Raw genomic sequence first — 26,523 nt, 5'->3', positions numbered from 1 at the left:
ATTTTAACCAATTTTGGCGTCAACCCGACTTCCATTTGAAGATCTTGGATCATATTGAACCGCCAAAGCAGATGATTAGTCATTATGCCAAAAATAAACACGTGTTTTTTCACACAAATACTTGTCATTGTGGCATAATCATTTTAAGAGAGCAAAATACCGGAAACAAATTACAACTGGAGTTGGTTGCTTGCAAACAAAGATCGAAGTTCGGGTAACAGTGATTCCATTGACTGAGAAACGCGGGGTCACCCCCCCCCCCCGTTATAACGTATACTCCACAATCATGTTTAACTTACCAACGTACCATATTTGGGGGCTTGTATGTCAATTCCAAGGGGGTTATAGTGGGAAGACCCGGAAAAGTAAAGACATAGCAATCAATTTCCAAAGAGTGAAGAATCTAATACTCGACAAAGTTAGAGTTCGGATTTACACTTACATAATTTACAGGGCTGACATTAACAGAAAACATACTATACAAGTTTTTGTGGCCTTTTTGCATTATAACCCCCAAGGAATTGATAGACTCATGAATGTATTATGTATGGGGTATCTTTTCCTTTTGTGCCCCCCCCCCCCAGCTTAGTGGGTGGATTTTTTGGCACCCCAGACGCACGCAGAATAATTTTAGGTAATGATTTTCTATGTAACGGCAAATGCTCTGTAACTGGGGAGGGTGGGGTGCTTAACGCTGGGGGGGGGGGGGGGCTCAAATTGTATGGGAGAGGGGCATGGTTGGTTTTTTCTGTGCAGCCGCATTAGCCAGAGCTTAGGGACAGGGGTGTTAATGAAGATGGGAAGACCCTGTCGTCTTGATGTCTTTTGGGATCTCAAATCAGCTACAACATCATAAACAGTAACTGGATGCACTAGGCATTGTTATTCCCAACCACCGAAAGTGTCTCCCAAAAACATAAACTGTCATCTGTATCATTTCATTTGACAGTTGATCACATCAAAGGCCATCTTAGCTAATTTCAAATTCCGAAGAACACAGCGAGGTCTAAAGTAAGTGTTTGGATCTAATCTGTCCCCCCCCCCCCCAGCTTAGTGAGCATAAATCTTTTATGACCCCCAGGCCCACGTGCTATTTTCTTACTTAGAAACGTGCTAAAAAACAAAATATAATTTGACATGGGGGTCATAAAAAACACAGGGGGGCTGAAACAGTATAGATCCATGTTTTTCTGTCAAATATAGACATTGAAGTTGCAATGATAAACCACCACGCAATTATTGTCGTATAACAGTTTAACTACCTTAATACCGTACACTCTCTATGCTTACTATAGGATGTAGTGCTAAAGGGACGTGGATTTTTTCTTATACGTCTATTTGTGTTTGAAAAGTGATTGAATAGAAGTAAGCAAAGTTTTCAATAACGGATAAACAAAAGCAATGATCTATTCAGTTCCCCCAAACGTAAAAATTATATGCCCACTACTGAGGGATGAAAAAAAATTGCCCCAATAACTGACATTATCGAAATCGGATCTTTTCCGTTTGTGCCCTCCCGGTAAGTTATGCACCTCCCCCCGTTACAGATCTGGCCATTGCATAGGAAATAAATAAGTAAAAATATGGCACGTGCGTCTGGGGGTTGCAGATAATATGCACCCGCTAAACTGGGGGGGGGGGGGGGCACAAACGGAAATGAGCTTCAAAATCATTCTGTTTCGGCTTCTAGAGTATTTTGCATCATACCCAATATTGCTCCCGAATTTGAGTTTCAGAGCATTTCAGCGCTGCATCAGCACATTTCAAGCGTAAAAACTTTAATCAGTTCTGGAAAGCTACATCTCGAGACCATTTTAAGTTTCTTTATGTGCACTTTTTGTTCTTTATGATTATAGTGAGGACATGGAGCTCGCGCAGACTGAATTTATCTGGTATAGACTGAAAGTTACTCAACCCAAAATTAGGTCTGAAAAGAATAATATCGTTAATTTGTAGCTTATAACTGGTAATTACTATAGTAGTATACACGCTATTGATACATAAGCTATTGTGTAGGCAATTATCACAAAGCCCATTTAGCTTAACGGTTACGTCTTGCAAATTAATTGTTACTAGTAACCACGCTGGATTTTGAGTCTCACCTAAAGCAAAACTTGTTGGCAGCAGATTAGTTGAACATATTATTTTTCAAGTTGTAAATTTTACCCAAACATTAAGACTGGCCATTGTAAATTGTGACATAAACAGGGTACTGGCTAAGCTAAAATACAGAATTTCTCTGGACTGATTCAGCGCTGATTTGGTCTGCCACCAAACTCCGGGCTTCTCATGAAATTTCAATTAATTCTTACGTGATTCTGCTTGAAGTCAAGGAGAACCGCTGGCATTTAATGAGAATCGCGAAGCCGTTCTAGATTTTAAGTAGGAATTTCAAAGTGAGTTCTGTTGAGTCACGTAACCATGCTTAGAACACGAAACGTATTAAACGAAAGTATTATATTGATGAAAGTCAACGGAAGTCAGACTTTGCCTTAGTAGGAACCTCTGCAAATTGGATTTCCGACACTGCAGACTTTCGGCATTTTAAAATGTTTTAACCCACCATTACGCCAAGCATTGAGTGGGGCTATAATTTACAATCCACTAAACTGGCTACTTGATATTTGGGATCTAATCTGTGTCGTCCCCTACAGTTTTTTTTTATGACCCTCCATTTACAAATTATAAGTTGTTATATAGCACATTACAATGTAAGAAGTTAGAACGTAAGCCTGGGGCTCACAAAAGATTCATGCTTATTAAGCTTGGGGGCCGAAACAGAATAGATCCGATAATTGCAATAAGCTTGTGTTGCACTTACAGATTTATAACAGACCGCATACTTTTTTGTAAATTGAAAGGAGCAATTTGTGCAAATCAATACCGTTATGCAGAGTTGATTACATTGCCCCCATTCTGATTTGAAGAAATTGCTTGGGGCTCTAAGTTACTTTTCAAAAAATGGCTGAGCTAAAACGTGAAAGAGCCCATAATTGGCAGTGTGTTAGACTCACATATAGGTTACACACGAAATAAGTTTTTGTAAACTAAAACTAGCGATTTGTGCAAACGAGTTTAATTAAACCGAAGAGCTTGCTTAGTTGCAGAATGCAAAATCGGTCGAATGCTTGGTCTCTAATGGTTGCTCGATTGTTTAAACCTGTGTTTCTTGAGAGACTGGAAGGATGACCTCTGACGTGTGATTAGGAAACGGAGAACTTGCATATCTCCTCCATCTGACTGGCTCTCTATCTTCAGGGTAGACCTGTCTCTGTAAAACGTGGTATCGTGGGCCTTCATATACAGGTTGTAGTGCTTGTCTTTGACCCTCAGGGTAAAACGCACTAACTGGGATGCCATCACAATTCGAAAACTGAGAGTTTGTGCGGTATCCGCTCGCACCTGTAGCAAAAATAATCGGATCTATTCTATTCCCCCCGTGTTTTTTTTTACCCCCAGCTGGCAGAGGGCACAAACGGAAAAGGTCCCAAATATATAAAAACACATGCATAAAAACGCATGCGCGCACGCCCACTCAATCGTCTATAAAGAAAATTTAGTTATACCTACCCAGAGCACCGATTCCCGGACACCTTAATAAGTTCCCGGAAAGTTTCCCGGCAAGACCCAGGAAAAACAAGGGGAAGACCCGGGAAACTTACCGGGAAACATTCCAGTGTTCGTAAGATATGCCAACATTGAGTAAGATCCCGCAGTTCCCGGCAGGATTTCCGGGAACACATGTTTCCTGGCAGGGAAACCAGGAAAATAGCGGGAAAATTACCAGGAGACCCAGGGTTTTTCCTGTATCTTATCAGGGTTTCAGGGGGTTTCGGGTTTTCAGCGAGAAACTTACCAGGAAAACCCAGGGTTTTTTCCTGCATCTTATCAGGGTTTCAGGGGGATATAAGATTCCCAACAGGAAAACCGGGGAAAAAACCCCAGATATTATCAGCGTTCTCGGGAAAAATCGGATTCCCCACAGGAAAGCAGGGAAAAAACCGATTTTATCAGGGTTCCGTTTCACCCCATTTGCAACGCTAAGTCAGCAACCAAAACCACAGCAAAGCTTTTATTAGCGCAAATTGAATCACGCTAAGTTTTTTGATAGTGGAGTGTCAAAAAGTGACTTTTTCGGAGGAATTGTTCAATTTCATGGCCGAGAAGATCATAGAATCATTTGATTTTTTTTCCTAAATAAAAACCAGAACAAGTGGTGTAAAACCGTTAATTTGATTCATGGAATACTATCCAAGAGAGCACGTTTCCGTGACTGCTTCACACCCATTGCCCATTCCACAAGATGAAATTGTCAGAAACATCTTTAAAAACTCATTAGTTCGAAAAAAAAATCAAATTGAAACTACTTTGCTGAGCAACTTTTGCAAAAGCCAAACCCTATTTGGCAACCAGCCAAGTCTTTATTTTTAAATCAAATTTTCTGTATGGAGCAAAAAATTGACCACCAACATAGATTTTTCAGCTCCTGCTTTTGCCTACTTCCAATTAATGTTTGCAATTTTTCGAAAAATCATTTGGGTGCTAGAGAAAGTGTTAAAAGGAGTCAAAAGTTATAAAAAAATCAAAAAATGTTGTGTTTAAATTAAATTTTCTATATGATGGAGCAAAAAATCGACCCCCCAACCTAGACTTTTGAGCTTATGCTTTTACCTACTTTTAACTAATATTTGAGATACTTCATAGAAAATAATCAGTTGATTGCAAGAGATATTGTTGAAGGGAGACAAAATTAGAACGAAAATCGAAAGTTTTTATTTTTAAATCAATTTTTCTATATGATGGAGCAACAAATCGACCCCCAAAGTAAAAATTTTGAGATTCCCGACGTTCCCCTATACTTTCACCAAAAAGAGATAAAAACAACTCGGGTTTCTCATTAATTTTCGCAGTAAAAATCCTTATATACAGATTTCCTGCAAAGATTGCCGAGAAAATTTAGGACTCCCGTGATCCTGCTAAGGTTACCGGGAAACGTTAAGACTCCCGGCTTTCCCATCAAGATTACTGGGAAAAGTTAGGACTCCCGGGTTTCCCGCTAAGATTACCGGGAAAAGATAAGATTCGCTAAGATTCCCGGGTTTCCTGGAAGGAATTCCGGGATTCGGTGCACGGGGTATACACTTATAAACAATTACAGATTATGCTTTTTATGGTCTTTACTTGTTTTTTGTGCTTCTGCGGGTAATGAAGAAGCCATTCGGCAGAACAAAGAAGAGATCCTCCCAATTTCCCATTTATAGCCCCCACCTTAGAGATCAGATAACCTATACCCCCCCCCCCCCCAATCATGGTAATCATATACGATAATCAGAGCTATAATTTCAATGCAGGGGCTATAATGGGAAAGACACCAAATAAGATCATGTAGGGCAAATTGTTAGAATAAAATGGAAGGAAACTGAAAATTTCATTGAAACAATTATGATGTTTTCATTTCCCCCAGCTCAACGTCTACACATCTCACGTGTAAATTTTATTGATTTGCCGTTTAACGGCTTGTGTTCTCTGTCGTAGAGGTGCATAAAGAACAAGGATCTTTTCCATTGTGCCCCCTCCACGAAATTTTAATTCCATATTGATATAATTACAGCAATTGGTGGGGCAAAATGTTATATGACCACAAAGAGGGTAGTGGAGGAAACTAGTATTAGAAAAATCGATGATTGAATTAGTGAGTTGAAACATCACCGACTAAATGTCGGAAGAATTGCTCTCGAACGACTAGTGGGAGCTCTAATGAATTGCAGCCTGCTTCAGTCGGGGGGAGGGAGGGGGAGCTTATAAGGGGCTAAGAAGTTCAATAGTGGGCTTCAAATAACCACATTAGAGGTTAATATATACCACTATTAAGATTTAAAGTAAAAAATGGCACCAGTTTCAGCGCACTTTTCAGTTGACTTTTAGTATTAAATTACCGCCAATTGAGTTCAGCTGCCTGAAATTGTGATGGAGAGAGAATTTTAGATCACGCGAAACGCAAAAAGCCAAGGGCGTAAAAGTCACACGATAAGTCAAAATCGTCAAGCGAAATTTTTGTTTAAAGAAGACACACGTTTACAATAATTGCTATGAGCTTCGTTCAAGAGCAATTAAATAGTAGTCACAGTTCGAATGAATCATTTGCTGAGGTCTAAGGTTTAACTCTGTTGTTTGACTTGAGTTATCTAGAGAGGGGCTAACAATAACAATTTATATTCCATTCAACGCGGGCTTGCCAAAAGCCTTGTTAATTGTTTCTCCTAATGTTGGTTTATGGGTTTTTGCAAGCGGAATTTCATTGAAACAATTATGATGTGTTCATTTCCCCCAGCTCAACGTCTACACATCTCACGTGTAAATTTTATTGATTTGCCGTTTAACGGCTTGTGTTCTCTGTCGTAGAGGTGCATAAAGAACAGGGATCTTTTCCATTGTACCCCCTCCACGAAATTTTAATTCCAAATTGATATAATTACAACAATTGGTGGGGCAAAATGTTATAGGACCACAAAGAGGGTAGTGGAGGAAACTAGTATTAGAAAAATCGATGATTGAATTAGTGAGTTGAAACATAACCGACAACACGTCGGAAGAATTGCTCTCGAACGACTAGTGGGAGCTCTAATGAATTGCAGCCTGCTTCAGTCGGGGGGGGGGGGGAGGGCAGCTTATAGGGGGCTAAGAAGTTCAATAGTGGGCTTCAAATAACCACATTAGAGGTTAATATATACCACTATTAAGATTTAAAGTAAAAAATGGCACCAGTTTCAGCGCACTTTTCAGTTGACTTTTAGTATTAAATTGAGTACAGCTGCTTGAAATTGTGATTGAGAGAGAATTTTAGATCACGCGAAATGCAAAAAGCCAAGGGCGTAAATGTCACACGAAAAGTCAAATTTGTCAAGCGAAAATTTTGTTTAAAGAAGACACACGTTTACAATAAATGCTATGAACTTCGTTCAAGAGCAATTAAATAGTAGTCACAGTTCGAATGATTCATTTGCTGAGGTCTAAGGTTTGACTCTGTTGTTTGACTTGAGTTATCTGGAGAGGGGCTAACAATAACAATTTATATTCCATTCAACGCGGGCTTGCCAAAAGTCTTGTTAATTGTTTCTCCTAATGTTGGTTTATGGGTTTTCGCAAGCGGAATAAAAAGCGTTTTTAACTAAGTAGAAAAATTAATTTCTCAAAATGAGAGAATAACAAGAATGATATTTCACAGTAGAATTTAGAAGATGAGATTTACAGGAGAGATGTTGATATGATTTTGGGGATGAAAAAGGACTCAAAAATCAGCTGTATATATACCCATTATCAGTGTGAAAAAGTCAAGATACAAAACTAAAATAAGCACCATGATTCATAGTGGGGGTCGCAAGGGTTACCGAATATGGTTTGCTTCTGTAAATCAGTCGCAAAGGGAACCAAAAATGGAATGCATTTGCACTTTTCAATAATTCTTTCACACTTCCGGAGAAATCTTAATCATTGAAAGCATGCTGGGAAGATTTTACATCAATTACATCAATTACTCAGTTTGAACCGAGTATTGATTCACAGCACCATTTCTTGAAGATTCATTTTTATCAGCATTGGTGACTTGAATCAATTTACCTCTGTCAGATTAATTTGTTAAGTTGAACTTTCTAATATTACTAAGTTTAAGTCTTAAACTCGAATCAAAATTCTAACACCCCCACTCAGATTGAGTTGATTGCGTAGAGTCTGTTCCCATCAAAACTGCTCTGAATGTTTCCACTTTCGGAACGGGTAAAGACTTTGTGAAGATGTCCGCTGCCATTTTGTCTGTAGGAACGTTATGAATTGAAATAGTCCCATCCTCCCGATGTGCTTGCTCCTCTTGTGCATGACTGGGTTTTGGCAAAGTCTGATACAACCTTGCTTGTCATCTCCAATTGCTATTGGACGATTCTGTTGGATGCCAAATTCCTCTAGAAGTTGTTTCAGGCAGAGTGCTTCCTGAACTGCTGCTGCCATGCCCTGATATTCTGCTTCTGATGAAGAAAGAGCCACTGTGGCCTGCTTCTTGACACCCCAGCTGAGTGCTGCGCCACGTCCGTTGAGCTCGATGTAATAGCCTGTTGTTGATTTTCTGTCGTTCACATCTCCAGACCAGTCTGCATCACTTTCCCCCACTAAATCATAAGTAGCCTCTTTTGTGTAAATAAGCTTTAAACCTTTTGAACCTTGAAGATATCGCAGAATTTGTTTTCCGCATAGCCAGTGTTGATTGGTAGGTGCGTACATGTGCCTGGACAGAATGTTGATTGTGAACATGATGTCTGGCCTCGTCTCTTTGGCCAGATAAAGAAGTGATCCAACCAAGCTTCTGTAGATCCTCTGGTCCACTTCTTCGTCTTCATTCTGTGCTGTCTGAAGTTTCAAATTCAGATCAGCTGGAGAACCTATAGCCCCCCCAATCATGGCAAATAGACCATAATGGGGTGTATATTTTCATGGGGAGCTGTAATGTGAAAGACGCAGTTGTTGTGTTGGTCAAAATCTTTACACCATGAGCAAAAGTTTCCAAAACAGTTTCTGTGAACCGCGTACTTGAAGACTAGGGAGCTCAAAGGCTCTGAGAACTTAGCCCTTTACGCTTTACCTGTTTATCCCATTTCTGAGGAAAAAAAGTCAAGCGAGTCAGACCAGAAATTGGTCAAGCATAAAAAGACCGACAAGACTATTAAAAATGTTACAAATTTAATTTGAGAGCGATTATTTAACACTTCTTAAACTGACTTCACCAGTTTGTTTATGTCATCCTACGGTTAACTTTTACTTTCATTTCTTAGGTACTGTTGTATATCTGTTTCTGTGTATCCGTTTTTGTATATCTGTTGAGGGGGCACAACAGGAAAATTTATTTTGGTTGCTTCGTTCTTTCTGCTGATAATTCATAGGTTATTTTTGCTCTGCATAGTCTGCTTGCTTTATACATCAGCTGAAGGATGATTTGTTTCTTTTACTGACCCGGGTCAAGGTTGGGTAAAAAAAAGTAAGGTTAGCGGTGAAAAACAATTTTTTTCACCGCAAAGCGCTAGCATCTTTTAGCATTGCATGCGTTGATTTTTTGTAATATTTGTGTTTTTTAGCGTTAAATTTTTTTTCACCGCGTTCTGCTGACAGTTTTTTTCAGCGCTTGAAAGATGGCAGAAAATTTTCACTGCTTAAAACTTTTTTTTCACTGCATTCGTCGCATTGAGCGCAAATCTTACACTTTTTGTTCAAATCTTACATCTTTTTACCAATTTTTAGCGAAGGCACCTGGACCCGGGGAAGAATGATTTTATCTATTATAGTCCCCAACCACCATCATAATGGTCAGGCAACCTATAGCCCCACCCCCCAAATCATAGCAAAAAACCATAATGCGGAAGGGGCTTTAGTGCGATTTTCGTTAATCAAGTAGGAATAATTAAGGGTGATTATAATTGGCTATTGCGGTCTGATCCCTCCGGCAAACACAATACTGAGTACTTCAATTCTTTTTTGTAGTCAGTTTGACTTACCAGAAGATACATGCGAGCGTGACACGTAGACATAAACACCCTTGACAAAATCACCAATCTCTTTTCGGCTCCAGAACCATAGAAGAGAAAATAATGAGAACATTGAGAAACTAATAACTCCTATGGCTAGCGGAATATCAAAGAAGATCCGAATGGTTTCCTCTAAAACTGAACCAGCCAATACAACAGTCAAAATCAAAACAGGAAAAACCTTAGAAGGACGTTCACTCTGTTCTGCATTATAATGGTAAGAGTGCAGAAAAGCAAATCCGGGTATGGTTATAAACCAAATAGGGTAAAATTGATTATAGGGTACTTGACAAGCAAAATCACGGTAGTGCCAGTGAAATTTAAATACAAATGGGTTCGTTGTTGGTGTAGTGTGTGGTTCAAATTTGTTCATTGCAAACGACGAGTTTTCATATTTGTAGCCTTGGTTAATCTGGAAATATGAATCTCCATACATGTAATAAAAATCTAAGAATGGTTTTGATTCTTTGTTCTCGTGAAGGGAATTTACAAAGAGAGCTGTGCGGAAAACTTGATCCATTATGATACACCCAACTTCGAACAATGCCAACTCGACGTAGCTTCGAAACGTTATATGCGCAAGGAGGGCTACAACTATCATGAAGTTAACGGTAAACCAAAATGGAAGAATTATCAAACACATGCCGGAAAAAAGGTTTTCGAATCGGAAAACCGTTTCATCTTTAAATAAAATAATGATAAGAGTTGAGGTTGCTCCAAAAATTGCTGTAACGACAATGAATGACATTTGATATGGTTTTCTGGTAAAAAACTTGCACTTTCTCTGGAACGTCATGGGAAAACGAGCTACTAGAAACATGCACGCAGTTGAACCACAAACACCGTACCCAACATAGTAAAAGTATTTCATAAACATAGGAGCCAATGTGACGGCAACTGAGAAAAATATTAAAAAGAATACTCCGAAAAACGAAGCCAGCTTGTTGAATCGTGCAATATATACGCTAAATTTATTCCGACGGTTGGTCGAACTACAATCGACAAATTGGTCCAGCGAATAAACAATATTCTTTCGGTCACACTTTTTTAGCAAAATGACAGTTGATAACACAAGCAGAGTAATGGCTTCCATTCCCAGTGCACTATAGATGTTGTATTCCAGTGGGGAGTCCTTGACATCAATAAGATAGCTAGTTAGGGTAGTATTGTACGTATTGCTAAGCAGAGATAATAGTTCTGCAGTTGGATCAATGCCAAGTAAATTTGTTTTGGTACGAGCGAACATCCATGGAGCTGTGGCCTTGGAAGACTCCAATCCTTTTTCTGTTACTTTGATGACATACTCGTAGGTTGCATTGGTGAAGGAAATAACAGTGAAGACTCCTGCGTATTTCTGAGAACCACTTTTGAAGTACATGTCGATAACTCCATCAAAATTTGCGCTTTTCAACAAAAATGGAACAATTCTATGACTTATTTCTGAACAACCGAAGCAACCAAATGTAGTAAGCTTTTTATCCTCAACTAAATTGAGTTTTGGCATTTTTGCAGTTTTCAGAACTCTGTTGTCGACATAGCAAAGATCGCAGAGTGTAAAGTGCTCTCCGGTAAATTCGTCATGCAAATGTGTCTCGCAGACTCCCCATTTTGATGAACGGCAGAGTTGAGCCAGAATACTCAGTGTAATTAGAATCCGCATCTTCGAAATCTTAAAATCAAATTTCTGCTCCAGAACAAACAAAAAACCTCAGTTTTTTGGAACTTTTCCGTTTGTCCCCCCCCCCCCCCAGTAATTTATGCCCCCCCCATTCCTGAGCACGTGCCATTACATAGTAATTTATTATGTAAAAATATGGCAAGTTCGGCCGTGGGGTGCAAATAATGTGCACCCGCAAAGCTGGGGGGGGGGGCACAAACGGAAATGTTCCAGATTTTTTATATTTGAGAAATTGAACTCTTTCCATTTTATCTCCGAGATTCTGTAGCCATCCGTTCACCTGTTTTCTTCGTAATCGATATTGTGAACACTAAGGATATAATCAAAAGGACAATAGAATCTTTAAACTTTTTTTGAAAAAAAATCAAAAGTTCAAATTCACTTCAAATGCAGCTGTGTGTTTCGTAAGATGTTGCGTAATACAAAGTTTTAAACAAATGACGATCAGAATACTTTCACAAAAGCAGAATGCCCCTTGTTTATATACATTTATTTGAATACTTTTTGTTTTACTCTGATGACATTCAAGGGCCTTTTCTGTTATGCACTCCCAGTTACAGAGCACGTGTCATTATATAGTAAACCCAGCGGTGGGGGGGGGGGCTTACGGGGCGCAAACGTAAAATATCGACATTCAAAAGCAATATAAAAATGTTACTCTATTTTGCTTCGAACCCCAATTTTTTAAGCTACAAATACAACTTGAGTTTTTCTAAATAGCACATTACTATGTGAGGAACGTGGCACGAGTTCCTGGATTTCCTAAATGTTGCATTGGCACTGCTTTTGGGGGAGGCAAAAAAGAAAAGATCTAAATAATTCAATGGTAACTTTATAGAAATATCGGGTATAAAATTTAAACCAGTACAGCTCCTGTCTTGATGCAAATAACTTTTTATAATGTCAAGATGCCACGTTCCCTTTTCTGTTTAAATTTGCCTTAGTGCCCTCAGGCACATTTCTTGATGAAAGAAGTCAACCAGAACAAGCTAATGTTCTGTTATCAGCTTCATTTTGTAAAGCGAAAACAGTAAAATTAGACACTTAACGGCACCCCATACTTTCACGAAATAAAAATTCAATTTTTGAGGTAAAACTGCTCCAACTCAAAATCACACATAAAAAACCATATTTACAACATTGATCCTGTTCACAATTCCTCTTGGCCAATTGCAATCCTGTGACAACTTTCCTTTCACTGTCAAACTTGGATGGAGTTCATCAACTTTATATTGGGATTTCTGATGAGCAATGCGTTTTATCTGAGGTTCATAAGGAGACGAGAGGTCTGGTGAAGAGGATCAATTGTGTAAAAATTGTTTTCAAAACGTTGTTTTAAGCGGAATAATATTTCCTCACAAATTGATTTTTTACTTCGTGAAATTAGGGCGAGCTAGCTTTCATTTGACGTTCAGCATACTTCTAAACCATAATTTACACTGATCTGATTGGCCTAACTCTTTCGTGAAGGGAGACTAATTTTCACACAGAAACCAAAGTTCAACTTCAAAGTGCGTTTCTTCTTTTCCAACATCTTTTTTTATTTGCCATAAACTGCGCAAAAGGGGTTCAATTTAGATAGAACACTAATCTGGGAAACCATCAGGAAAGTGAGCTCAATATCGGGCACAAGCATTCTGAAAACTTGCTGCATTACTTTAAGAACTTCCAGATTGTATTAGAGCACCCACGGTACGATTTATTTCGTTCACTAAAACCTCGAGGCAGAGAGTTTAGTTTGCAAGATTGAAATCAGACTTAAAGAAGTGAAATTCTATTAGGTGTCTCGAACTTACCGCCAATCGTTCACTTCTTTTAGTCTATGTTAAACATTTTTTACTAAAAAATCTAACTTTAGTACAACGAAGAAGTGATGAATTTTGCAGATTTCAAAAACTACAACAATTTTAAACAAGCTAACTTATTATTTCTATACAAAGGAAACATTAACTCTCTATCACAATACCAAAACATATTCATTGACAAAGATGAATCAACAGTTAAATTTTTATGAAAAACGATGTTTGATTACTATAATCAATTTTTTTTCTCAACATCAGAAGAAAAAAAAGAGAGTTTGTTCCCTTCAGAATTTTTAACTAAAAAGTTTTAAACATGTTCCAATGAACCTCCCCTATCTCTTATCTTTCTTCCAGTCTGAAAAAATGAGAAGCATTTTTTTTCGAATGTTTTTGACAAAAAATTGAATTCAAGCGAGGTGATAAAATTTATCAAGTTTTTTTTACAAAACTTGCTCAGACAGCAAACTTTCGACGAAATTTAAGAGTTGCTGTTTCAAAACTTAACAGAAAAAATAAGTGGGGAGAGGCTTTTACGACATGTAATTAAGATGATCAAACAAGGGTTCTAGTTGCCCGGCTGTCCTATATGACCCCACCACACACTAAAGCCAACAGCCTTTGACCTTGAATCTTGCCTGAAAATTTATATGATTTATTGCTTCGTCTATAACAGATTCGGTTAGAAGCATTGAAGCTGCACATTACTTAACTAAATTTAATTGAAAGCTGGGTGTTTTTCCTTTAATTTCATAATAAAACTCAAGTCAGATGAGTACACAAGACATGTGCAACCCAATTATGATACGCACCAGTGGTTGGGAGCACATTCCATGTAACTGAAAAGTTTCACGTTGGGGCACCCTTGTTACTGAATTGTTTCCCTTTTATGACGAAATTCCCAAGATGACCACACCTATCAAGCATTTCCCTATTATCAGTCAGTTTCCCTAAAACTACGGCAGTTAGGTTTAATTACTAGTTCGTTTATGTGTCCAGTTTTTTGTTGCCAACGCTAGCTTGACACACAAAAATTTTGCTCTTCTGTTCCAAACTTAACTGCAGAGTATATAATATGTAAGAAAATTACACCAACGTCTCTAGACAATGATTTAAGTCACGTGACACTCCCTTATTGGTGACGTTTTTAAATAAGTACTCAACATTTGAACAAGTTAATCTTTCCCTAACAGTTGAAAACAACTGCTAGCAAAGACATATTTTTTAGCGATTGTATTTTTGGATTTGTCTAATACGGAAACAAGGTTGAAAATGGCTACTCTCTAAATATTTGAAATCAACGGGTTGTTAATTATTTTAGAAATTTGCGAGACAAAGGACAGTTAACACAAATTTGAAAAGCAGTCGGCGGAGCGCAACAAGAAAAAAAAAATTGAAAGGGCTTCTACGTTTTTAGAAACTGTCATATTGATCATAAACCAACATACGAGCTCGTTTTTTTAATCGTACGGTGCATAAATTTTGTTTTAGAGCCATATTAGGCCAGATCAAATTCTACAATTACGGTTAGTCTTTTGTTTTACTTGCTTAATTATGCTTAAAAATTAAACAAAACCCGGCAGCTAAAACTAGCACGAACTTTTGTTCCTGGAAGACCAGATCATGATTACTTGATATTTCATTCTTTTATATGTTTTCTAATATATATCTAAACATTTCGGCTAAACAAGCCTTGATCGCGGAAAAAATTGATTTCAGGGTTCGGGAAGGAATCTCATATCTACTATATGAAAACAATATGAAGCGAGTTTGGTTTCTTTTTTGGCTCATTATTACTGCACTTATCTACAACTAAAAACATGGCTTGTGCCGCCAGATTTCTGATTAAAAATGGGGTCTTTCTAATTATTTCATCAACGGAGTATTACTGTAGTAGTTTTTATTCTCGCTTTTTCTGTGGGAGTGGGGACAAAATTGAAAAATCCTTGCAAATTTTAGGTCGTCAGGAGTACCCGTGAATATATACTTAGGATAGATTTGCTATTTATTTTTTTTGCCAATAGCACGTTAATATTTGCCTTTATAGAGCGTGTCCATGGGATGAATGAGCATTATAAATTAACAAGAGATCGCTTTGTTAGAACATTTTGAATTGTCTCAGAGGTAACTCATATTGTTTCAGTTCACCGAGGTTCCAGCAGACGAAAATCCGGACAATGTTGCAAGACAAGGTGAGATTTTACGCACTAGTTTATTCTTCAAATAACGCTTGAAAAAGAGATCATCTTAGTTGACACTAAAGGCAGTCATCGCTTGACAATCTATAGACAATCACTGGTCACCAACAATCACAGTCAGTCTGTTATATAGCTGTAATTTGAGAGAATTAGGTACCGGAAAATTAGGTGCAATTCTTCATAAAGTTTCACAAAGTCTCATCTGAACAAAACCAGCTGGTTTTTTGTTGCTTTTGTTGTGTTTACTTTCTTCATCTTCACTTTCATGTCACCGTTCAGATTGATAAATGTCTTTGACACACAACTTCACATTAAACAAATTGCAAAAATCAGCTATGCCCCAATGTTTTTCATTGAAAACTATTTTTTGGTCAACTTGTTTGAAAAACACCCTTTCAGCTGTTCTGAAAAGAAAACTTATAGCTTAACATATTATGTCACAAAAGATCACGTATGTTCTCTTAAGTTTAAGTTCTTGTGAAAAAGTATTGTTTTTGCAGGTATTTTTGACATCCCGAGTCGAGACCGGATGATTATCTTGCAGGAATCTGTCAGATACTGGCAGATAGATGGTTATCTTCCTAAATCCGGAAGAAAAATGATGACCTGGCAAAATCTGCCAGAAAAACGGCTATTTTGTAAGATTCTGGCATAAAAAAAATTACCGTGTAGGAATCTGGAAGAAATATATGACAGAAGATGCATCGTCTTGTACGAATATGCCAGAATCTGCCAGATCCCTACAAGATAATCATCCATTTCCGACTGGGAATAGCTCATTTACTCACGACTTGAAACTACAGAAATATTCTATGCTTGTATTTCTCAAATTCAAACAATCTTCCCGAGACAATTTTTTTGCATAACAGTTCATGAAAGACGTACGCGCAAATTTAAAGGTTCAACAAAGAAGTCATTGATATATTCATTTGTGCTCTAAATAAGTGATACAAGATCTTTTTATCACCATTGTGCGACCTGATTTATTTACAAAAATATCAGTTTGATAGCAAGCCCGGCCTTTAATATTGAAAAATGAACGGTCATTTTTTCTGCACTTAGTTTGTTTAGTAATAAAACCTAAGGTAATAAAGTAACGTAATCAAGTAATAAACCTAAAGTATTAAAGGTCCTGGTTTTCATCTCATTTTCTGTCTTCATGTTTTGACATAAATACGATTTTTTTTGTTACAATTTCTGAGAGCATTGTGGAAATTTAAGCCGGATTTGTCGTCGAATTTTCTGCCTTTGAATTTTTTACTGCATAAATTCTTTTTAATAGGAGAGCCCCCAAAAACAATTTACTCATAAATGTTTGTTTTTGCCTATTCGGTTTGGCGTTTTTTAGTCTTCTGACACTCAATAGGAAGATTGAGCTATTTTTTCGTAAAATTTTCAGCAGAGCTAATATTGGCCTCAGTCTGAATACGATTATTAAAACAAAACTTCAAGTCCGTTGGAAGTTTTGCGGAGAGTTCAGCAATCCGTTGATGCTGTCAGTGCTCCGGAACATGGGCCAGTATGTTTTAACTATGCTTGCGTCTTGACGTGCCTTTATTTGCAGGCCCAGAGTTAGCAGCAGAACAAGGAGATTGAAAAAGTTAACGCCATGCTGTCGAGTTGGCTATAGAAATTTGATTTTTTATACCATTTCGTTTTTTTTTAATAACTATTGGTGTGTTGCCATTTCTGCCAACTATAATATTATGGGCAGGATTGAAATAAAACCTTTCAACGGTAGAGTGATAAGTGCATTCAAATATCGGCTAATGCTATACAGCAGAAGAAAAATTAATAAAAAAAGTTGATGCGATGACCTCGAGTTAATTGCTTTCTAAAACCATTTTGAAAATTTTAATATTATTAGTGGGTTGAAAATAGTGTTTTGTCATTGTTTAATAGAACAAACTAACTTCATCGTGCAGAAAAATCATGGTTTATTTCTAACTAATATAATATGCAGAGGATAAAATTAAAACGTTCAGGAAGTCACTTTGTTGAAAATTTGCGACATAGTTTAGGCATGGTGCTGCTTTTATTAATTTTTTAGGTATGTATTACATGCTATTTCAATAGAAATGTAATTATATATCAACATGAACAAATCTGAATCAACGTCGTGCTCAAAAGAATTTTCAGCCTGTGTATCTCGGGGAAAACCATCCACAAAAAGTCCCATTCTACGAAAGTCCAAATTTCATGTTAAAAAAATTTTCTGAACTAAAAGGGTTGCTTAAAGTCAAAATGTGAAGGCTCCGGTTTTGAATCTATCTCAGGTTTGATATGCGTAAAACTTTCAGCAGTGCTAATATTTTTCTCAGTCTGAATACGATTATTAAAAAAAACTTCAATTGAGTCGGAAGTTTTTCAGATATTAGAGCAATCCGTTGACGCTGTCATTGTTCAGAAACATTGACCAGTACGTTATCACTATGCTTGGGTCTTGGCGTGCCTTTATTTATAGGCCACAAGTTTGCAGCAGAACGCGGAGATTCAAAAAGTTAATGCTTTGTCTCGAGTTAATTGCTTTCTAATATCGTTTTTCAAATTTTTAATTATCATTCGGTTGCAAATTGCGGTTTCAATTATTTAATTGAAAAAGCCAACTTTTTCTTGCTGAAATGTCATTGTTTAGTACCAACTAATATAATTTTCAGAGGATAAAATCAAAGCGTTCAGGAAGTCACTTCGTTGAAAATTTGCGGTAGCGTTTAGGCATGGAGGTGCTTTTTTAATTTTTTTTGGTATGTGTTAAAGCTAATTCAATAGAAATGTAACTATAAGCAACACGAACAAATGTGAATCAACATCGTCCTCAAAAAAATTGTCAGCTTGTGTATCCAGAGGAACCCAACCAGAAAAAGTCCCGGTCTACTGATGCCCCAATTTAGTGTTTTATGAACTCTAATAATAACAATATTAAACTATTGGTGGTGTCATTATCATAAAACAGTAGCAAAATTTACATAAACTTTCTCAAAACAAAAAATTACATTTGCGACATTATGTTTAATAATAAAAAAGTATCCCTTTTAGTAATGGTTAACTGTTGAAGAAACGGTAATTGTAGCAATCGATAAATTTTTGCTCTACTGGACTTAAAAGAGTCTATCTAGCAACTCAGGGTTACCAATTATATAAAGATCCCAAAATGTATGGAAAAATGATTTTATGTTTGCTTCTTTTATTGCTCTAGCATCTTCAATAAAAGACTTGTTATAATTCAGTGCCATTTTTAACATCACAAAATTTTTACATTTCAATGAGTTACTATCGAATCTTTGTCTGCAAATTTGTACATAGTGTCTACGATTTCTCGTTCTCATGATTTCATTAGGGTCCGAGTCCGCTATTATGGTTGAAAAAACTTCGCTTATAGATTAATTCAGAGGTTGATTAGTTTTAATAGTTATTTGAAAATTTCAAAAGCATTATCTCTGAGGCGCTGCTTATCGAATTGGGCACTCGAATTTGCTCGATTTATTCGTGTTTGCGTTTCCAGAACATTACTTTTAATATTCTTTTAATCAACATGTTGATTGGTTTTAAAAAGGTTTCATTAATAGATCCGTAAATTAAAATTTGGAAATTCTGTATTTTACTATTGGTTTGACAAAAATTTTAAAAATTCTTAGAAGCTGTGTTCTCATAAAAATAAAGCGTAATCGATAAAAAAGGGAACAGAAATTTAAACGCTTCTCTTTGACGCAGTTAATATGATCTTTGAAATTCAACTGGTTGTGTAATATTAATCCTAGGTCCTTAAAAGTGCTGGCTGGTTATTATTAACTGGTGGAGCTGATTTTATTATTAATATTTTTGTTATGAACTCCTTGATAGCGTTTTTGAATACGCAAATTTATTGCGAAGGACACACATTGGAAGTTCATTCCAGCGGGAAAAAAGAAACATTGCGTAATCTATCGTTGGTAAGTTAGACCCCCTATCGGAAACAATTTATAGGGCAGCATATGAGGTATGTTAGATTGAGGCCAAACATAAAAGATGAACAAAAAATTGGCAGATGAACTTGAATTGATGTAAAAACTGCCAGGAAATAAAGAACAATAAGGCAAAAAATATGTGTTCATAAAACCTTGGAGTTTGTGAACCCAAACTTTCATTAATAATTTCACTTTGAGTTAAGAGGATCTCAAATAGTTAAATCGCCTTTAGCGATCCCTTGGCAAAAGAAAATTAGACATTCTTGGATGTAGCCTGAATATAAATCTATCATTGACTTCTATCAATTTTTGCAATGTAAACATGAGCACTAGTTTGATTTAAGGAAACATAAGAGTTAAGTAAGTATCGTCTGTAATATTATTAAATTCACACTCAAATTTTTTTGGAACAGACACAAAATGAGCTAAGTTACAGCATGTTTTTGGTCAAAAATGTGCAAAAAATGGCCCGTGAAAAAGTTGAACAATTCAAATCACTAAAACTTTAGGGTGTAAAAGTTAAACTATAAGAATCAGCAACTCATTATAAGGACCCGAACAAGCCATTTATTCTCAGAAAGTTGGATTGGCTCAATTGCGGTTACTGCTATCCAATTATCTAATAATATGAAATGCATTACTTCAGTAGATCTTAGATTTGGACTAAGCAATCATATTTCTCGTAGACTACCAATTAACAAGGAACACAAAATAGATTGCTCTGAATGTGACATACAGTACAATTAGAGCAACTTAAAAAACATTGTGTGTAATCTAGAAAATGTTAAGGGCAAACTTGAAGTTTCTGGAAAGAAATTTAAACAACATCGATGAAAATTACATGTAAACGCGATAAGGTCATCAATATGAAGACAACCCTCCATCTGATTGTAACTAATCGGAAATCTATTCTGCTTGCATATCATTAAAGACGAGTAATTTATGCAACAATTATTAAATATCTGACAGGTAAGCTTGGTAACCCGAAGATCTTCAACTCATCATATCTCAAATACTCATTGAGTTTTAGTTAGACGAGATTTTACGAGAGCATTGAGAACGAATGTATGGTGAAAAAAAAGTATAATGGCAAAACTAGGGCTATTGTTCATCCAACTCACAAAAAAAAGACTTCTTCTGGTAGTTTTTGCAAAATGTAATTTAAATAAAGATGACAGCAACAATTGCTGAAAAAAAAATGATTAGTCCTAACCGCATCTCAGACTGATTGGAAGCGGAAAGTAATAAAAATGGTCACAACAAAACTCAATGCAATGATAATTATGGGAGTAAGGAACAAATAAGGCCACAGACGTTAAAATCAATAAGAAGTTAATGAGAAAAAGACTGTTTACTACATCTGTTTAATTATAATGCAAGAAAAAAAATTCATTAAATAACAATAAAGAAAACAATTTATAAGAAATTCTGGAAGTTTATGAACCTATGAAATATTGATGAAAGGATTCAATAAAGAAGTGAGAAATCGAACATCAACCACGTTTCCCTATTTTTCGCAATTTTTAGAGAAAAGTAACATTTTGTTTTAATCGCAGAAAAAATTTTGAACCTTCCAGGACCTGAGAGCTATTGTTCAGCTAACTTGGCAGTGATGCAGAACTAATACCATCAATTTATTCAAAAAAAATATATAACTCTAATTGATAAATCTAATTGATGTTTTCTAATAATAATTGACTTTCATACTCTAATTGTTCGGCAGTTTCACTTAAGAACATTGTTCCTGACAACTGAATTCCAACAGTTGTTTACCTCTACCGACTCTAGAATCCTTTTTTCTACCAACTTTTGGTCGCAAGTGTGCAAAAAAGACGCATAACAATGAGACCTTAAAGTCAGTAAAATATTAGGCTGCAAGAATTAGAATGTAAGAACCAGCAATTCGATGTACGTAACAGGAAGAACCAAACGATTACAGAAAAGCTGTTTGACCATAGTTGAGTTTGCAGCTACCCATGCATCCGGACTGCATTACTTCCTTGAATCAGATTCCATATACACTACCAAGCTGATTTTTGACTACGATCTACTACTTAACAAAGAATTGAAATAGAACATTCTAAATGTAAAATAAATTCGAATTTGCGCAACATAAAAAACAACATTTTCTGTGTGAGCTGGAAAATGTTTAGAGCAAATATAGGAATGTCCGAAGGAAAATAACGACCAAAATAAAAGATATAGTCGATAAGATTACCAAATGCAGGCAACAATTCTTCTGTTTGTAATTAATCGGTCATCTATTCTGCTTGCTTACCATAATGACAGTTATTTTATCCCAAAAAGAATAAGAATCAAACAGTTAAACTTGTGGCAGAAATCACAATGCATAAATCAGCCGGAAGAAACACTTCAAGTAATTATATCACCTACCATTGAGTTTTAAAAGAAGGGGTTTTTCAGAGTTTGAAAACAAACGTAAAAAATGAAAAAAGTGACACTGCGACTGCTGTATATAATTCCTAGTATGGTAGTAACTGAAAAAAGTGAATTCAATTAAAATGACTATCTATTGCTGAAAGGAAATTAAAATTTTTACGATCCTCGTCTCAGCCTAATTGCAAGCGAAAACTAATCAAAACGATCGCATCAAAATTCAATCCAATAATCACTTTATGGAGTACAGAACAAGCAAGGCTACACAGATCGATGTCAATTCGGAGGTTATGAGATGCAACTTTACTATACCTGTATATTCAAAAAATCAAGCAAATCATCCTTTGATATCAAAAATGGAACAAATTTATGAATTTTCTAGAAACTATGAATTGTTGATGAAACAATTCAAAAAAAAACTGGAAAAAATCAAAATTTTTATCCTGTTTTAACAATTTTGGTAGAGGAAATAACATATGTTTTAATCGTAGTAAAAATATTTGGAAGCTAAGATTCTGCACATAAATCAGACTTAAAAATGCTCTAAAGAGTGCAACTTTGAATTATTATTAAATTAAGAAAAAAGATTTAAATTGACAATAGTAAGAATATCACCTGAATTGATTTTCTATTTAATTTGCCAAAGTTTGACAGTTTCAGTTTAGATTCACAGTTTTCAGAATTTTCATATCCTGTCAAAGTGTTGGTTTGTTTCTTCATAAAAATAAGAAAACAATTACATGACTAAAAATTTTAGATTGATATTTTTTTAGTTGTTTTTATCTATGTTTAAATGACTATCGGACTCCCTTTGCATAGTTCGACATTGTCACTTTAGATCTTGATTCCCATCAAATTGAATTGTTGCCTTTTACGGAATCCAGATTTCTTCATTTTTCTACAACCTGCATTATTAAATGGCTGCCTTAGTGATAGCTGAGCACAGCTGGTGTTCACTGTCTCGCATCTTTTACAATCTGCTGGATTTGGTCTGTTTATTTTGGTCTGATTTGGTCTGATTTGGATTTGGTCTGTTTATAGTTTTAGGAAGCCAGATGTCAAACTGGAGATGCGTTTTAGTCAATTTGACCTAGCAAGTGTAGCGAATATTCGTGTAGTATGATATGCTTCAAACTGTTTCTAAAGCAGAGTGAGAAAATGCTTGTTTGCAAATTTTACAAAGCATTCTTTTACATGCAGCAATTTTGGCTTCTTTTTCAATTGTTGCCTAAATGCTTCAAAGATGACATTTTCGTTTTAATCAAGCATTTTTGCAGTTTTCTGAATCCTTTAAAGGGCAGAAAATACCTTTCAAGAGTATATCTCTGTTATTAAATTATTAGCAAAAATTCAATGATAACATCAATTAGTTTTTCTGCGGTCATTTCTATTATTGTCCAGTTCTATGCACTGTCTCATTGACTTCTCGTGAGAATCAACAGATTTTTTTCGTTTACAACTTACCTTTTTGCGGTTACTTCCCATTTGTTTGGGTTTTTATTCAAATAAATTTTTATTTTTTTATTGTTTCACGCATCGATTTTTATTGCTTTTCTGATGAATGTTTGACTTGGACACTGCATTTTCCAGATATTATCTGCTTAATTGTACTGTGAAGATGTTCTCTGTCTTCTCAACAGTAACAATTCAAATCTTTTCAGGTCTTTAGTTAGTTTTTGACCAAATAACTGCGCTCCAACGCATATGCAACTCTCTTACAGAACTACGCCTTAGAAGTCTCGAAGTGTGGAATTCACAGATACTTTTTTGAGGAGACAATTTCACTGTGTGGAGGTCGGTTCTTAATCTTAAAAGATTTAACCCTCAGTCAACCCTCCTCCCACTCTCTCCTCTCCCCACCAGAAGTCTAGCATCTCCAAGCACCATTTGATTGTTACATCACCTGTCTTTTGATAGCAATTTATCTTTAATTTTGTCGGTTATGTAATCGGGTGATCTATGAGGTTGGTGTATGTAGTCGGTGGGGTATGAGGGTTATATATCACCCAAAATGAAGCAACTTTTTTTACATTCATATGATCAATTATTGATTTCATAGTTTGAAGTCATTGTTTAGCTCAATCTCAACAAGGACTTTCCAAGAGACTTTTGCCAACGTTAAATTGAGAATTTCAAATCTAGTGTGAAAACTGTAGAACATTTGAATTTAATCCACAGGCAGCCAAAACTAACGAAAACTGAATTCAGTAAAAAAAAAATCAGAAATGATTTCTGTGGTCTGCCTTTACTTTTGAAGTTCTAGAATACTAATCTACAAAGCCATCTCAAGCTATCTTATGGTAATCTTCATTTTATTATGTTCATAAAGGGCTCGTTTGTTAATCAAGTTAAATAAGATATAGTAGAAACTTTTTATTATTTATTTTTATGTTTTATCAGAAAACAATTTTTGTGCTATAAAATCAACTTTTGTGTTATTAATCAAATTTTTTTGTTTATGACCACCGAACTGTTTAAGAATCCAAAAATTCTTTTTTTTATTTCATAATATTGCCTTCATTTTCTCTGTGAAATTATCTGTTTCGTATGCTACCCACTACGTTAGTCCTTCATGCTAAGCAGAATCTTTTTTTTCTACCCCAGCATATTTTGCAAATGATTTTCTGTTTCATTGAAAGTAACCTCGAATTGATAGTGGGACAATTTTTCCGATTATTGCATTCCAAGTATTTAGTTTTACCTTAATTTCAAATAAATTTTGTGCACTTCTAAAATTGGTGGAACATATGTTCTTTTCTTAAGATCAATACTACATTATTTTCTCTTAACATTCCTAGCCATCTAACATATGCATCGCAATTTTTAAGTTCTTCATGAACCTATATCGTTTTTTGTCATTTACGTTACTGACAATAGGTTTCAAGGGAAAAATTTTGTTGATCATTTTGCTTTTACCTAGTTACAGGAAATTTGCTCCTCTTCAATCGACTGTCTGTTGTTGACCTAAGTAAAGAGAACTAAGTAGTAGAATGCTAATACGAACATCAAAACTTGAGAAAAATTGGAAAAAAAATTATCGGGACATGATTGCAGTCAAGCCTGGAATCATCAAAGAGCACATTATAGTTACATTTCGGGCGTGTATGGGAAGTTTTCTTCTTTTTGCTATTGAAAAGATCGAGGAAATTTTTCTTTTGAAAATACAATAAGGTCTGCTCGGTTATTTTTCTGATCAAAATGGATCATAAAAGAAAAATAACCGAGCAATTTTTATTGTATTTTCAAAAAGAACCAAATCATATTTAAATTTAAATTAGAAATTCGCAGAGAACCTCGGAGGTTCTGTACCAATTTCCAAATTAAATTTAAATGTGATATGGTTCTTTTCAGTAGAAGCCACGTGCCTCGCTTACTCATTGTAGCTAATTTGTTTAGTTTTGAAAATTGGGAGAATGGTTAGAACCGAACCTCAGCAAAGTTAGATATTCGTTCGTTTTTGAGAGACCTAAATTATCTCTCACAAAAGAGCCTGCTATAAATGGAATCGAAGCTTCGTGTGCTTCAACTTTCAAAGAAGTCCTAAGTACTATTTAGGTCAATTTGGTTAGTCTGGCTGAATGGCTAAATTTCTTTTCGTATAAATACAATTCTTTGTCTGCAAATGATTTCAGACAACAGAAATAATTTCTTGCAGCCGTTTTTTACTACTTCATTTAACAGTGCAGAGGTCAGGAAAGTTAGGCAAAATTTAAAGCAAACTTTTTGAACGTTAAACTCCTAAACGATTTGAGCCTTCAATATTTGATGAATAATTATTTAGGGCTGCTGGTTCCTTCTGGTTACTGTTTGCGTGATGATGCGCTATCAACAAGTCAATGCTGGAACTCACTGCAAGGAGACGAAAGATTGTCCCTATTACGAGATTTGCAGACTTGATGTTGAGTCGGGGTTGTGCATGTGGGGATGCGATGATCTTCACTATTGTAGATTTTCTCTAAGTAAGTGCTTCTCAGCACGAGAAAAAATGTTTTACCCATTCTTTAAACCTAGTGCAAAAATTCGGAGCGCTTTAAAACATCTAGGGAAACGAGAAGACGCCTACACAAATTCAGGTTATCGTTTTGACGATGAACATGGTGCAAACAAAGAGAGGCCCTCAGAGCAGGTCAATGTTTCGACATACTGATTTGTAGAATAAGGTCACCTTTAGAAATAGGCTTGTAATAATTCTTCAGGTGCCAAGAAAATCACCATAAAACCAAATTTCGCATTATGAAAAAAACTCTCAAACTAAGTTCGTAGTATTCAAAAACGAAGCGCAACTGGGTATCTGAAAGTTGAAATAATCTGGGTTTCAAAATCTGCGGCTTCATTCTACTGTTTGTTGTTTAATTAAATCCGAACTTGGAATGAAATTTTATCTGAAAGCTAATATAATATTTCAGCTTTCAGCAAAACAAAACATGCAGTTGATTAGAAGAAAAGTGCTCATATGTTTCCAAAAATTACTTTTGAGCTAAAAGACGTCGCAATTGTTTTGAGACCGGCTTGCGTTCATCAATTTTCCGGCTGTAGCTATATCTGAAAAGCATTTCAAAGTTTTGATCAAAATTCAAGAAGGACCTTCTATGACATTGGAAAGAAATTAATTTTTTGTTATTGGAATCATCTTTTCTGTTTAGGTGGATATTATTGTCATCCCGTTTATGAAGATTGCTCTGAATGTATCTACACTTCGCAATGCCCAAAAGGAAAGATATGTTCATCTTTCGGAGAATGTGAACCTGCTCCACATTGACATTAGTTATGTAAGGTCATATGGACGCAAATATAATTGTCACCATCTGCCAAAACATTACGATAACCTTGTAATAGACACAAAAACAGAAATGGCTCATTAATAATGCTCATTTGTATTTGAATATGTTGCTTTTTTAACAAGTCGTGCCTAAATTTGATGTTCAGATGCTTCTTTTAAAA

The 26,523-nt window shown here is 35.9% G+C and overlaps 2 protein-coding genes across 7 annotated transcripts; one reads left to right on the top strand and one right to left on the bottom strand.

The window, feature by feature from the left end:
• The first annotated feature begins 73 nt into the window (after nucleotides 1–73).
• LOC142344273 (uncharacterized) lies at nucleotides 74–26,523 on the top strand. Of its 3 annotated transcripts, none has more exons than XM_075395854.1 (5): nucleotides 74–214; nucleotides 843–1,011; nucleotides 15,187–15,235; nucleotides 25,364–25,541; nucleotides 26,226–26,523. In XM_075395854.1, the coding sequence occupies exons 3-5, from the start codon at nucleotides 15,221–15,223 to the stop codon at nucleotides 26,339–26,341; spliced, it is 309 nt and encodes a 102-aa protein (XP_075251969.1). In that variant the 5' UTR covers nucleotides 74–214; nucleotides 843–1,011; nucleotides 15,187–15,220; the 3' UTR covers nucleotides 26,342–26,523. The 3 variants fall into 3 exon arrangements, with proteins under 3 accessions (XP_075251969.1, XP_075251970.1, XP_075251968.1); XM_075395855.1 differs by lacking the exon at nucleotides 74–214 and adding an exon at nucleotides 14,535–14,569 and having other exon boundaries at nucleotides 806–1,011; XM_075395853.1 differs by lacking the exon at nucleotides 74–214 and having other exon boundaries at nucleotides 806–1,011.
• Nucleotides 3,061–12,176, bottom strand: LOC142344272 (uncharacterized). 4 transcript variants are annotated; one of them, XM_075395850.1, is made up of 3 exons: nucleotides 12,107–12,176; nucleotides 9,537–11,235; nucleotides 3,061–3,402 (listed from the first exon to the last, which is right to left on the bottom strand). In XM_075395850.1, exons 2-3 carry the CDS (start codon nucleotides 11,224–11,226, stop codon nucleotides 3,155–3,157), a joined length of 1,938 nt encoding a protein of 645 aa, XP_075251965.1. In that variant the 5' UTR covers nucleotides 11,227–11,235; nucleotides 12,107–12,176; the 3' UTR covers nucleotides 3,061–3,154. The 4 variants fall into 4 exon arrangements, with proteins under 4 accessions (XP_075251965.1, XP_075251964.1, XP_075251967.1 ...); XM_075395849.1 differs by having other exon boundaries at nucleotides 12,076–12,121; XM_075395852.1 differs by lacking the exon at nucleotides 12,107–12,176 and adding an exon at nucleotides 11,627–11,769.

The sequence above is a fragment of the Convolutriloba macropyga genome, chromosome 8 (genome assembly GCF_964194025.1).
Source record: "Convolutriloba macropyga chromosome 8, txConMacr16.3, whole genome shotgun sequence".
Classification (NCBI taxonomy): domain Eukaryota; kingdom Metazoa; phylum Xenacoelomorpha; order Acoela; family Convolutidae; genus Convolutriloba; species Convolutriloba macropyga.
Note: the sequence above shows the minus strand (reverse complement) of the source record. Positions and strands in the feature narration are given on the sequence as shown.